The 15,365-nt window shown below is 46.2% G+C and overlaps 1 protein-coding gene across 1 annotated transcript; it reads right to left on the minus strand.

Moving 5' to 3' along the window:
* On the minus strand, nt 1–10,009 carry LOC149441213 (uncharacterized). The gene is made up of 3 exons (XM_089657601.1): nt 9,737–10,009; nt 1,056–1,262; nt 1–252 (listed from the first exon to the last, which is right to left on the minus strand). The coding sequence occupies exons 1-3, from the start codon at nt 10,007–10,009 to the stop codon at nt 1–3; spliced, it is 732 nt and encodes a 243-aa protein (XP_089513727.1).
* Nucleotides 10,010–15,365: the final 5,356 nt, after the last annotated feature.

Genomic DNA, 15,365 nt, shown 5'->3' on the forward strand with positions numbered 1-15,365 from the left:
CTACCAATAATTGTCATCATCTACCTGATGATGGTGAGGGATGGTGTGACCTTCCTGTGTGGAATCCCGGGAATACAGAGGACGGGGACATCTCTCTGGTGGGTTCCTGTAGCTGGATGACTCCACCATGGTGTCCTGGTACAGATCTTTGTGTTCTTTTAGAAGCTCTGACTCCTCCATCACCCCATCCTCATCCTCCTCCTCTTTTATCTCTTCTTTAACCTCAACTTTAGGATCTCTCAGGTTTCCACTCTGAATATATAATAAAAATGCCATCAATGGTAACAATGCAGATAATTTACAGATCCTAATGATACTAGAAAGAAAATAATAACCAGATATCTTTCTAATCAAACTAATAAGACATATAATATAGACAAATTCATCGGCTGTAATAGGAAATATGTAGTCTATCTATTAGAATGCTGCAAACAGTATGTGGGTCGTACCACGAGAAGGTTGAGGGACCGTCTGCAGGAGCACATTTATAAAATTAAAAAAGGATATAAGGAGCATTCCCTCTCCTTACATTATAGGTGATATCAGAAGAGAGATCCCTCCTCACTTATGTTTATAGGGATAGATACTATCATCCCGCACTGGAGAGGGACATATAAGACTCGGGCAGTATCCCAACTGGAGACCAAACAAATTTACGAGTTAGGTACCCTGCACCCGGCAGGACTCAATATTGAGTTAGATGTTAATTGTTTTATCGATAATAGTTAATTTCATTTGAACATTTTTTAATGTGTGCTTTTAGCATAAATATTTTAATTCTTGTGTATTATTCTTACAATACTGTTATATTCATATCATATGAGATTTCAGTCTTAGTACATTCGTTACTCATCGGATCTTTTGCCAAATCCTTCTGATGTCCATTTTTTGTTCTAAAATTTTTTTTTTTTATAATAATATAATTATTTATTCTATTGTAAGGTTTATGTTGGTTACCTTGAGTGCTTAGCTGCTGACTGGATAGCGCTCGCTTTTTAAATTGTTTTCTAATGTACAGATCCTAATCATACTATCAGTGATTGTTCCTCATCTACCTGATGATAGTGAGGGATGGTGTGACCTTCCTGTGTGGAATCCCAGGAATACAGAGGACGGGGACATCTCTCTGGTGGGTTCCTGGTATTAGGTGGCTCCATCATATCCTTGTGTCCTTCTGAAAACTCCTCCATCACTCCATACTCCTCACCCTCCTCTTTATACTCTTCTTTAACATCAATATTCTCATCCCCGAGGATTCCACTCTGAAAGATATAATAAAACATTCATTGTAACAAACATGCTGTGTATAAATCACAACTACCAATAATTGTCCTCATCTACCTGATGATGGTGAGGGATGGTGTGACCTTCCTGTGTGGAATCCCGGGAATACAGAGGACGGGGACATCTCTCTGGTGGGTTCCCATGACTGGATCCATCTGTAGGAAACACACACACTGACTGAATCCATTGTTTCTATGTGTTTATCAGATGATGGGGGATCTAGGTGGATCCTCCATACTGCTCTCTCCTTTACAATAAAGTCTCCTCTTACCCGGTGATGTGAGGGGCGGCTGATTGTCCATCATGACGTCCTTGTAGAGATCCTTGTGTCCTTCTAAATACTCCCACTCCTCCATGGAGAAATAGACAGTGACACCCTGACACCTTATAGGAACCTGACACACACAATGATACAGTCACCATCCAGACACATCCCTTGTCTGTTACTGGAGAATGTCCCAGAATTCCCGGCACCGCTCACCTCTCCTGTCAGCAGCTCAGTGATCTCTCTGGTGACTTCTAGAATCTTCTTCTTCTTTCTCTCTTCTATCAGGGAGGGAGGTGGAGGCAATGTGATGTCATATGATCTCCAGACTTCACAGGAGGAAAACTCTACATCTGAACACAAATAGTCACATCAAATGATATTCCCAGAATCCTCCTCACCTCTCCATTCAGGTCTATGTTTTAGTAAAGCTCCACTTCAGGCTGAGGTATAAGGAATTCTGACATCATTACATAAAATGAAGGATCAACAGTTCTGCTTTGGTTGTGAGGATGTAAAGGGTCCGCCCACATCCTAAGAGCACTGAAAAGAGAAAAAAGAGCTGGATGGAGGGACATTGGGAGAAGGAGCTGTGAGGTCAGTGTGATGTCATAAGATCCTCTGACTCTGGATGGAGGGACATTGGGAGGAGGAACTGTGAGGTCAGTGTGATGTCATAGTATACTCTGACTCTGGATGGAGGGATATTGGAAGGAGTAGAAGCTGTGAGATCAGTGTGATGTCATAGGGTTCTCTGAATCTGGATGGAGGGACATTGGGAGGAGGAGCTGAGATCAGTGTGATGTCATAGGATACTGACTCTGGTTGAAAGGACATTGGGAGGAGGAGCTGTGAGGTCAGTGTGATGTCATAGGATTCTCTGACTCTGGATGGAGGGACATTGGGAGGAGGAGCTGTGAGGTCAGTGTGATGTCATAGGATTCTCTGACTCTGGTTGGAAGGACATTGGGAGGAGGAGCTGTGGGGGGTGCTCTGTGAGGTTTCTGTACATCTATACCTGGCGTGTCCCACCCGGTACAGATGTACAGTGGATGAGAGTGGATATGGGAGTGGATATGCACATGCTTTAGATTGGAGGGGAAGCCACCTTTAGAGAGGGAAAGATTGAAGATGTGAGTGAGGGAGCATAGGATGGAAGAAGAGGGTGACTGTAGTAGTTGTGAGGGGACAGGATCCAGGGGGCAGGTAGTGAGACGGGCTTCTGAGAAAACCTTAGTGACCTCTTCGGTAGTAGCGAGGTCAGAAGAGGAAAGTGTTGAGGGAGGTTTAGTATAAGGAATGCTAAGTGGAATGGATGTCTGTGCAGTGGAGATGTCCCTACGAATTGCATCAATCTTGTTTTTGAAATGATTTGTAATCTCATGAGCAGTGAGTGAGGTGCTGGGTGGAGGTGGAGAAAGTAGAGAGTTAAAAGTAGAGAAGAGACAATGAGGACTGGATGACAAGGTATTAATGAGAGTGACAAAGTCGTCTTGTTTGGCAGCATGGAGGGAGGAATTGTATGTGAAGAAAGCAGATTTACATCGGGTGAATGCTTGCTGGGATTTGGTTTTATGCCACAATCACTCCAGCGCATGACTATGTTGTTTAAGATGTCCGGTGTGGTCAGTCTGCCACGGATGTAATGGTCGGGGCCGGATGCTTCCTGTTGTTAGAGGAACAAGTGAGTCTAATGTGGATGACAGTGAACTGTTATAGACAGCAGTGGCCAGGTCAGGGCAGGACAGGGGAGAGATTCTGTCATAGAGGAGGTCAGTTGCAGAGTGGAAAGGAGCCGGGTTCAAGTTGTGAAGGTTTCTGCGGGTAATTGTTGGCTGCTTGAAGGGATAGGTGTTTGAAGACGAGGAGACTGTGAAGGTGATGAGATTGTGATCAGAGAAAGGAAAGGGGGTGTTTGTGAGGTTGTACGGAGTGCAAAGATGGGAGAAAACAAGGTGTAATGTATTCCCATCAGAGTGAGTGGAGGACGTGTCCATTGTGTTCAGGACATTTACTACAAATGACATTTTTCTCTCTTTCTTCCTATTTGAATCTTATGAAACAAAGACACAGATATTCCAATCCCCCTAAATATCCCCCCATCCCCCGCCTCTAACTAAAGTCATAAAATCTGCTAGTACAGACTGATGAGGTGAGAAGGTGACACCTCTCCACAATGAGGAGAATGTTCCGGCCCCGGAAGTGGGGGAATGTTCTGCCCCTGAAGGGGTTAATCTGGGTTCCCACACTATATATGTGTGTATCATCATCTGCTGGAGATAAAAGATGTCACAGTGACTATGGAGGAAGAGGACAGACATGACTATGGAGGAAGAGGACGGACATGACTATGGAGGAAGAGGACGGACATGACTATCAAGGAAGAGAACAGATATTCCGGGGGGGGGGGGTGGTTACTGGGTGTAAATAGAACATAACATCTTATTACCTCCTCTGCTGCCACTTCCAGCAATGTCTCCTCTCTACTTCCTGTCTGTACCTGACATCACTTCCTGTCTGTATCCAACATCACTTCCTGCTTGTATTCCATAGAGACTTCCTGTCTTGGTAGAGGTGAGATCACCACCTTGTGGAGCTCAGAGGAACTGCATGTCAGGGAAGGGCTGTGGAATAGACAGGTAGGCCTAGTGGCAGGGAAACGCACTGACTGATGACAACCACCACCAACAGACCGAAGTCCCTCAGGGCGCAGAGTCTAAGTCCCAGGCTGCCCTTCACCAGGGCCCCTGATGGTGGGGATGGACGCAGCCAGAAACCAGGTCGCGGCCCCTGAGACACCCCGGCTGCGGTAATGGCCGCCGCCAATGGTGTGTAGCTGGTAGGAATAACAATAGCGTAGTCAGGCAGGCCGGGTCGACAACAACGGGACAAAATGGTACAGAACAGTAGACAAGAATCACAGGTCACGGGCTGGGTTCAGCAACGGAAGGTCAGATCAAAGGAAAACACAGAGAATGGTCTAGTCACAAGCCGAGTCAGATTCCAGAAGAGTCACGAGAGTATACACAGAGCAGTAGCGACACAAGTGCAAAGAGCATGTGCGGATCACAGGCTTATATGTACTCAGCCACACCCCTCTGGGGGATGGACCTCAGAGACCTGAAGGCATAAAAGACTCCCACCATGCTCTGAAGAAACCCAAGATGGACGCCAGTAGATGAAGTCACACAATCTCTGGGAAAAGATTGGACCTTGACTCTGCATCACCGAGAACCATCTGGTAGTGTGACCCCGGCCTTGTGCTGGGTGTGTATGGACTGTACATCCTTATAGAGGGGTCACCTCCACTCCCACCAAGGGGGACAGAAATATATGACTGCCTAGTCCAGCCTTTCTCAGCCAGGGGTTCCTTCAAAGGTTTCTAGGGGCTCCTTCAGCAATGAACAATTCCTGTCTCTTAGTAACAAATGGCATCAATGATCTGTAAAATCCATTTCTTGGAATACATCACAGGACACGAAGCATCTTTATAAATCCTTCCTAACACTGTTATGCCCACCTACAGGTGATCGGACATTGGCAAACAATAGACAGGATGTCCCCTTGTAGAGCAGATCTCCCACATAGGAAAGGTTTGTAGCAAGCCATAGCCCATAACAGGAGGGGACGGATCTCTGGGATTCCTGAGGGACTCCAAGAAATGGATTTTACAGATAAACCAAAAAATGTCATTTTCTTTGTTGCACATCACAGGACACAGAACATCTTTTACATTCCTTACTAACAGGGATGTCCCACCTAGAACATGAGGGGAGGACAACAAGCCAACAGGTCCCAAAAACAACCAGAAATAGGAAAGAACCTCATGCAGCAGCCTGCAAAAACTTGTGCCCAAAGGGAAGTGTCCTTAGCAGTCCTTAACAGAAAGAGATCCCATAGAAACAATGACAGGCTGACTGCAAGAACATGCAGGACATCTAGTACCAATGCATGCAACTAGAAAGTGTAATGCAATCAGCCACTGAAAGAAAAGACTGCCAAGGCTGAAATCTGACTCTTGATTATACACAAGGCCAGGCGCACATTAACCCCCCACCCCAAGAAGGAAACCAAGACACGGACCAAAACAAGGAGGAAACCTCTTAGGTCAACAAAACACAAAATATGATTGTAAAGATCTGCAGGAAGTCTCCCTAATTTAGAATTCCTAGACTTCAAAAAAGCAGAAACAACAAAAGGCCTAGATACTTCTGTCTCTCAAAACCTTTTTGGCTGCAATAGTCAATCCTGTATGCCCACTGACACCATAAGGCTGGAAAAAACAGAGTTAGGCTTACCGGTAACTCCTTTTCTATGAGCCTTCCAGGACAGCCACTTAAGACGTAGAGCTCCTCCCTCTGGGTCACTAAACATGTAATCCCAACGCCTTAAAGGCGGACCTCCAGGCCTCCATCCTCTCCTTGATAGGAGATGCAGGTGATAATGCTTCACAAAGATAGAGAACCTGGACCAGGTGGCCGCCTTACATATCTCCTCTGGCGAAGCATTGGCTCTCTCTGCCCAGGATGCTGATAAGAATCTGGTTGAGTGTGCATTAACAAACGGGGGAGGAATCTGTAATAATTTATAAGCTTCCATAATATCTAACCTAATCCACCTAGCTATGATGGATTTATGTGCTCTGGAACCTTTCCATGTTCCTGCAAAAAGCACAAAAACGGAATCCGAATTTCTAAATTCTCGGGATCTACTGAAATAGACCATAAGGCTTCTTTTCACATCAAACGAATTCAATCTTTCTTCCTACTGCCGGGAGAAGAATAGAAGGTCAGTAGGACTATATCCTGAGACCTATGAAAGGAGTAGGACACTTTAGGAAGAAAACCTGGATCTCTTTTGAGCACAACCCTGTCTTCAAAAACAGTCAGGTAGGGCTCCCTAATTGAGGGCCGATGCCTGCACTTTTAAGATGCTGATCGAGAGCCCCTGATCTGCCCCTTCCTGAAAGAAATCTAAAACTGCTGGAATGTCTGGAAGGCCCTGCCGTTTACTTAACAACCAGGAGTTGAATTTCTTCCAGACCTTCACATAAATAGCTCTGGTTACTGGTTTACAGCAGTTTACCAAAGTTTTTATTATGGTGTCTGAAAACCCCCTGAGCTTTCAGGAGTTGCTCTTCAGAAACCATGCTGCCAACTTCAAGGCTCTGATCCGAGGATGTAGAACAGGGCCTTGTGAGATCAGATCCTCCCTCTCTGGAAGTGGGAATGGGGGAGCTGAGATAAGGCTCTGCAGCAGAGAAAACCAGGGTCTCTTTAGCCAGAATGGTGCTATCAGAATGAGATCTGTCTTTTCTATCAGAAACGTCTGCAGAATTGCTGGAATCAGTCTCACTGGAGGGAATGTGTAAGAGAGGTTGAAATCCCATGTGCTTGTCAGGGCATCCACCCCCAAGGCCTGCTCTCACATCCAGTTGTGTTCAAAATAATAGCAGTGTGTTGAAAAAAGTGAATAAAGCTGAAAATCCTTCTAATAGCTTTTATTTCCATCCACACAAATGCATTGGGAACACAACACATTCTAATCCAAATCACAACATGAAGAAAAATACATCAAATTTGTGTTGTTCCTCTAAAAAAATGGAAGAAAAGTGAATATTAGACGGTTCAAAAAAATGGCCGTGTTTGTATTCTTCTTTACAAACTCAAACATTCACCATATAAACTGAGAAATGTTTGAAGATTTTGCTTTCCTTTGAATGACTTCATGAATATTTGGTTGTAGTCGCACTGTTTCTGAGAACTGCTGTACATCTGTGTTGCATGGAGTCACCCAACTTCTGGCCCCTGTGATCAGGTATTCCAGCCCAGGATGATTGGACCACATTCCACAGTTCTTCTCTATTTCTTGGTTTTGCCTCAGAAACGGCATTTTTGATGTCACCCCACAAGTTTTCTATTGGATTAAGATCTGGGGATTGGGCTGGCCACTCCATAACGTCCATCTTGTTGGTCTGGAACCAAGATGTTGCACATTTACTGGTGTGTTTGGGGTCGTTGTCTTGTTGGAACACCCATTTCAAGGGCATTTCCTCTTCAGCATAAGGCAGCATGACCTCTTCAAGTATTCTGATGGATTCAAACTGATCCATGATCCCTGGTATGCGATAAATAGGCCCAACACCGTAGTATGAGAAACATCCCCATATCATGATGCTTGCACCATCATGCTTCACTGTCTTCACAGTGTACTGTGGCTTGAATTCAGTGTTTGGGGGTCGTCTGACAAACTGTCTCCGCCCACTAGACCCAAAAAGAACAATCTTACTTCCATCAGTCCACAAAATGTTGCCCCATTTCTCTTTAGGCCGGTCAATGTGCTCTTTGGCAGATTGTAACCTCTTCAGCACACGTCTTTTTCCCAACAGTGGGACTTTGCGGGGACTTCTTGCAGATAGCTTGGCTTCACATCGGCATCTTTTAATTGTAACAGTCCTCACAGGGAACGTCACACCTTCTGTCAGGAATGGACTAGCCAGCAATGGTGGGACTCACCTGCCTTTTGATCTGCAGTACCAGGGCTGGCCAGCGGATGCTCCCAGCAATCAGAGACTCAACTTTGCAGCCAGCTAACACCTGGAACTGATTATGCTGGGGTATTTAAGGGATGGCCAGACTTGCAGACTCTGCCTTGGTGTTGTGTTTCTCTTGGGCCCTGTATCCTGTTCCTGCTTTCTGTTCCTGTCTGATTCTCTGCTACCTGTTCTGATCCCTGGCTTGTCTGACCATCCCTCTGCCTGACCCTCTGTACTACGCTGCCTGCTACCTGTTCTGATCCCTGGCTTGTGACCCTGACCATCCCTCTGCCTGACCCTCTGTACTACGCTGCTAGCTACCTGCTGAACCTGGCCTGTGACCCCGACCAATCTCCGCTTGCTCCCCCTGTACCTACCTGCCCAATTGATATTGACCCGGCCTGCCTGACGACGCTTGCTTGTATGTACTGTTATCTGTGGGTGGTTGGTTTGGTTTGTTTGCACTGTATTATGTTTAGTATTGCACTGCGTTTATGTTTGTATTGTTAGTGTTAATAAATTATATTGTTTATCACATATCTGAAGTCTGCGTTTCCCTGCGTCAGTCACACACCTCTGGTCACACCTGGGAGCCCTGACACCTTCTTTCATCTTCCTGGAGCTGATTGTTGGCTGAGTCCGCGCCATTTTGGCTATTCTTCTATCCATTCCAATGGTAGTTTTTCGCTTTCTTCCACGTCTTTCAGGTTTTGGTTGCCATTTTAAAGCATTTGCGATCATTTTAGCTGAGCAGCCGATCATTTTCTGCACTTCTTTATATGTTTTCCCCTCTCCAATCAACTTTTTAATCAAGGTACGCTGTTCTTCTGAACAATATCTGGAACGACCCATTTTCCTCAGAATTTCAGAGAGAAAGGCACTGTAACCAGCATGTACAACATTTGCTGCCTTCCTTCCCTAAATAAGGGCAATAATTGCCACCTGGTTTTCAAAGAATGAATGACCTCACTAATAGAACTCCACACTGCTATTATTTTGAACACGCCCCTTTCAATGAGTGATTCAATGACACAGAATCAGCAGCATGCATGTCATGACTGTTGGGTCTGTTGGATTTCTATGACTCTACTACACCTGCTAGGAAATTATTTGCCATGTAGAAATATAATTTCTACCAAAAACAGTGATTGATCCGGTTAGTGATGTCTGACTGCTATTATTTTGAACATAACTGTATTTAGGGAAAATAACTGACTGATCTTCCTGTTCTCCTGGGAAGCAAAAAGATCGGCCTCCAGTATTCCCCACATGAGAGCTATGCTTGAAAACACCTCTTGGTTGAGAGACCATTCATTGTGACTGACTGGCCACCGACTTAGGAAGTCCACTAGGGAGTTTTGTAACCCTTTCAGATGAATGGCAGAAACCGAAAGCAGATTTTGCTCGGCCCAGGATAGAATGCTGCCAGGATCTCCTGCAGAGAGGGGCTTTGTGTGCCCCCCTGCTTGTTGATATACACCACTGTAGCCATATTGTCTGACCGGATTTGTAGGTGACAGTCCAATAGCTTAGTTCCAAAGGCATCTAATGCCCTTTGGACTGCTATAAGTTCTCTCTGATTCAAGGATCTCTGAGACTCCTTCCAAGACCACAACCCCTTGCTGACATATCGACTAGATGGGCTGCCCAACCATAACTGCTCGGTTGTAATGTGTGGAGAAGGCTGGTTCCACTTGAGACCCCTGGCCAGATTGACTTCCTTCTGCCACCACCAGAGGGATCTCTTGACCCTGGACAGGAGCTGGACTGCTAGATCCAAGGTAGACCTGTCTCCATTCCAAATCTTCAGAAGATAAGCCTGAAGAGGCCGCTGTTTTAGTCTTGCCCACGGGACCACCGGGAAACATGAAATCATGAGACCCACTGCCCTTGAAACCTTCCTTATTGACACTGACAGATTGCATTGCAACTCTGCCAGCGTCTGATATATCTTGAGAAGATTTTCCCGAGGAAGGAAGATTATCTCCTCCACTGAAGAGATCTTATATATCAGCTAGATCACTCTCTGGGAGAGAGTTAAAAATGACTTGTCCCTGTTTATGAGCCAGCCCAGGCTCCGAAGGAAATCCTGAGCCACCTGCAGACCTTCCAACTGCTGGTGAGATTTGGCCACAAAGAGAAGGTTGTCCAGATAAGAAATGATGGTAATGGACTTCATCCTTAGGGGAACTAAGGCTTCTGCCAGCACCTTCATAAAAATTCTTGGTACTGAGGCTAGCCCAAAGGGTAGAGCCCGACACTGCCAGTGGAGGATCTGTGAAACCATATTTACCACTATTCTCAGATATTTCTGACTAGTCCGACGAATGGGAATATGGAAATACGCATCCCTCAGATCTAACATGGCCATAAAACACTCTTGGGAAAGGATTTTTTTACAGAGAAGATCGATTCCATCCTGAAGTTCTTGTACCTCAGTGATCAATTTAAGGGGTGCAGGTTTAAAATTAGGCAAAACTTGCCCGAGGGCTTCCCCACTACAAACACGTGGGAATAATATCCCTTTCCCTTCTCGCTCTGAGAGACTTGAACTAGGACCTGCTGGTCCACCAAGTCTCCAATTAGGCCATGCAGAGCTTGTGCCCTGTTTTGGTCTTTGGGAAGATTGGTTACTAGAAATCTGGCAGGGGGACAGGAGTCGAACTCCAACCCGTACCCCCTTTCTATTAGACCTAAAATATAGGGGTTTGGGGAGATTGAAGCCCACTAAGGGAGAAAGGTCCCCAGTCTTCCTCCCATTGGGATGCTCAAGTCATTGAGGCTTGGAGGGGCCTTGAGGAGGATTGAATAGAATCCCCTCTTTTCCCCTATTTTTATGTCCTGTCCAATGTTTTTTGGGCTGACCATCCTTAATCTGCTGTACCTGCGATTTTGGATGAAAAACCTTCCTGGGGTAAGATTTCTTTTTACTCTCAGGAAAAGCTCTCTTTTTTCAGCTGTATGCTCTAAAGCTTCCTCTAGTCCCGGACCAAAAAGGTTGTCACCTGAAAAAGGCAAGGCACAGAGACGCAGCTTAGATGCCAAATCCCCTGCCCAGGTTTTTAGGTATAAGGCCTGCCTGGCTGAGTTTACCAAGGCCGAAGTCCTTGCGGCTAGCTTCATCGATGATGCTGCTGAGGCATCCGCAAGAAACCCTATCACCTTAAACAGTAAAGGCAAGGATTTTAAGATCTGCTGTCTGGAGGTTCCTGTTGCCAAGTGAGTCTGTACTGGGTAAGCCAGCACTTGAGGTTTCTGGCTACACAGGTGGCTGACAGAGCCAGCTTAAGGCTAATAGATGAGGATTCTCATTCTCTACGCGGGCAAGATATCTCCCCTCTTATCCATGGGATCCTTTAGGGCATCCATGTCCTCAAATGCCAAATCCATCCTCTTGGAAACTCTAGATACGGGGGCATCCAATCTTGGACTGGGACCCATCCTCGTCGAAAGAAAATCTTCTTTTTAAACTCACTGAAAAAAGGGCTTCCTTTCAGGGTTTTCCCACTCCTGCTTAATGGTATCAACCAGGGAGCTGTGGACTGGAAAGACCCTATTCTTCTTGGCATGAAGACCCTGATACATGAGGTCATTCTTAAACAAACTTCTTCCTCCTCAATCTCTAAGGTTTCGTAGATAGCCTTCAGGAGGTCAACCACATCTTCCAGGGTTAACTTGTATCTGTAACTTCTGGAGGAGCTAGTTTCTTCCTCGTTGTCCACTTCTGAACCTGAACCCACCTAAGAAGAAGCAAGGGACCAAAGGTCCTCTTCTAGATCCTCCTGCCTTGCTAATACTGCCGTAGCAGCCAACTTGGTCCAAGGGCCCAGCGGTGTCTGGATCCTATCCAGCAGGGATCTGAAGGATTGGAATGTAGCTGTCATGTCATCTTTAATAGAGGTGAGAACTTTGTGACAGGCTATAAAAGACTCATCTTTAACTAGGCTATTTACACAGTTGCAACATAAGGGTTTTTCACAAGTAGAACCCATCTTAACCACGCACACTGCACACTTCTTTGGGGTCTGACTCTGAGTCCTGTCCTGGGTCTTAACCTAAGAAAGAAAAAGACAGAATAAGGAGGACTCTCGGCCCTAATCTCCTTCCACACACCCTGTGCTAGAATGTGAAGTGTGCCCCACCGTCACCTGCCATAAGAGACTGGGAAAACTATCACCCACCCCCCAGGAGTCAACAAGAGGGATTGTCCCTAAGCCTACCTCAGAGGAACTGGTGCCAGAACCAGGGTCCGCTTGCTATGAAGAGCCAGCTTCTATCACATCCCCTTTGGCATGGTCTGCAGCCTCTGCTGGGTTTCAAAATGCTGCAGCGACCACCTGATCTTGATGCCTGTGCCTTCTTCTATGGAGACCGGAACCAGCCTCTACAGGCAACCACTGATGATATCACCGTGCCGGACTTCCTGCTTCCGGAATGCATAGCCATGCCCTGAAAGTCACGCCCAGCCCTCCTTTCACCCAGCGACCTGCACTACTGTACAGCCCATGCCGGAGAAGGGGAGGGATGACTCCCTAGGCTCCTGGGGGAACGAATGGGTTGGCTTTCTTCCCTTTCTTCCAGCAGGAGCTTCAAATCTCTGAGGGCTTTGAAATCTCTGCTGGAGTATTGCGACCAATCAAAAGATTCAGTGGCATGATCGGATTTTGCATAAGCACATCGTAGGGAAAGTTTTCTGGCAAAAAGCTGTAAATCCTTAACTAATTCAAACTCATCTGTATTTTTATGTAGATAGAAGCTTAGTCCGTGTGAAAGAAGATTTTCTTGGAATTGGGTCAAGGCATATGAGGACAAATTGACAATATTCAATGTAGAGGTCAAGTTCAGGTCAGGTAATGGTCTATCCCCCGGCCCGATCTCCCTCTTCGGGGCCTAAACAAAGCAGAATGTGACTGGTGCGTGCCAAAAGGAAGAAATCTATACTACGGTGCTGAATAAGTCTGACAAAGAAGATTCAGACTCACCTGCTATTGTACTCTCTACAAGAGAGGATCGTGTGATAGGACTTTGTGACTCACTCATGTGTTCTCCTGTAAGGATACGGGGGGAGTATCCAGAGAACAGGTTTTATTTTGTTGTTCAAAAGAACCTTTTCTATTACGCTTTCTTTTAAGGCGACCTCAACCCCTGTTCGGAGTAGAATACATTTGAACATAGGAGGAGGAGTCAGAGTCCAATGGTGTATTATTGAAATGTGATACTTCTAAGGTATCCTGTGTAGTGTGGTGATAGCGCCTCCTCTGGAGGTTCATGTTCTCAGGTATCCTGTGTAGTGTGGTGATAGCGCCTCCTCTGGAGGTTCATGTTCTAAGGTATCCTGCGTAGTGTGGTGATAGCGCCTCCTCTGGAGGTTCATGTTCTAAGGTGTCCTGTGTAGTGTGGTGATAGCGCCTCCTCTGGAGATTCATGTTCTCAGGTATCCTGTGTAGTGTGGTGATAGCGCCTCCTCTGGAGGTTCATGTTCTCAGGTATCCTGCGTAGTGTGGTGATAGCGCCTCCTCTGGAGGTTCATGTTCTAAGGTGTCCTGTGTAGTGTGGTGATAGCGCCTCCTCTGGAGGTTCATGTTCTAAGGTGTCCTGTGTAGTGTGGTGATAGCGCCTCCTCTGGAGGTTCATGTTCTAAGGTTTCCCGTGTAGTGTGGTGATAGCGCCTCCTCTGGAGATTCATGTTCTCAGGTATCCCGTGTAGTGTGGTGATAGCGCCTCCTCTGGAGGTTCATGTTCTCAGGTATCCTGTGTAGTGTGGTGATAGCGCCTCCTCTGGAGGTTCATGTTCTAAGGTATCCTGCGTAGTGTGGTGATAGCGCCTCCTCTGGAGGTTCATGTTCTAAGGTGTCCTGCGTAGTGTGGTGATAGCGCCTCCTCTGGAGATTCATGTTCTCAGGTATCCTGTGTAGTGTGGTGATAGCGCCTCCTCTGGAGGTTCATGTTCTAAGGTGTCCTGTGTAGTGTGGTGATAGCGCCTCCTCTGGAGGTTCATGTTCTCAGGTGTCCTGTGTAGTGTGGTGATAGCGCCTCCTCTGGAGGTTCATGTTCTCAGGTATCCTGCGTAGTGTGGTGATAGCACCTCCTCTGGAGGTTCATGTTCTAAGATGTCCTGCGTAGTGTGGTGATAGCGCCTCCTCTGGAGGTTCATGTTCTAAGGTGTCCTGTGTAGTGTGGTGATAGCGCCTCCTCTGGAGGTTCATGTTCTAAGGTGTCCTGTGTAGTGTGGTGATAGCGCCTCCTCTGGAGGTTCATATTCTAAGGTGACCTGTGTAGTGTGGTGATAGCGCCTCCTCTGGAGGTTCATGTTCTAAGGTTTCCCGTGTAGTGTGGTGATAGCGCCTCCTCTGGAGATTCATGTTCTCAGGTATCCCGTGTAGTGTGGTGATAGCGCCTCCTCTGGAGGTTCATGTTCTCAGGTATCCTGTGTAGTGTGGTGATAGCGCCTCCTCTGGAGGTTCATGTTCTAAGGTATCCTGCGTAGTGTGGTGATAGCGCCTCCTCTGGAGGTTCATGTTCTAAGGTGTCCTGCGTAGTGTGGTGATAGCGCCTCCTCTGGAGATTCATGTTCTCAGGTATCCTGTGTAGTGTGGTGATAGCGCCTCCTCTGGAGGTTCATGTTCTAAGGTGTCCTGTGTAGTGTGGTGATAGCGCCTCCTCTGGAGGTTCATGTTCTCAGGTGTCCTGTGTAGTGTGGTGATAGCGCCTCCTCTGGAGGTTCATGTTCTCAGGTATCCTGCGTAGTGTGGTGATAGCACCTCCTCTGGAGGTTCATGTTCTAAGATGTCCTGCGTAGTGTGGTGATAGCGCCTCCTCTGGAGGTTCATATATTGAGGGATAGTCCACCTTTATGCTTTCCCTTCCAAAAACACTGTTTTATCTCACCAAAATGTATTCTCTTTTTTCATTAATGTGTTTGTACAAATCTGCTAGGCCTTCCCTAAGTTTCCTCTCCAAATCAGAATACAATGAATCTCTGCATCTCCAATATCCTTCTCCAATGATAATATCTGTTTATTATATTCCGTAGGCAATATGGACATCATTTGCTGTGAGCATGATTGTAGGCTTTCCTCCCGTTCCCTCTTGATCCAGAAAGATCTGGATCCTCCACCCAAGTGGGTTGATCTTTTCTCGGGCATACTTATCAAATGTTTTAATATGACAAAAAAGTGCCAATTTCTTTTCCAAGAGCTTTCCCAACCTCTAAAACAGCGAATATATTTCTGTTTCAGTTTGTTCTTTCTGGGAAAAGTCTGCCTGATAAGAAGACATCAA

The sequence above is a fragment of the Staurois parvus genome, unplaced genomic scaffold (genome assembly GCF_062004578.1).
Source record: "Staurois parvus isolate SC_StPar_1 unplaced genomic scaffold, SC_StPar_1.0 ptg001011l, whole genome shotgun sequence".
Taxonomy (NCBI): Eukaryota; Metazoa; Chordata; class Amphibia; order Anura; family Ranidae; genus Staurois; species Staurois parvus.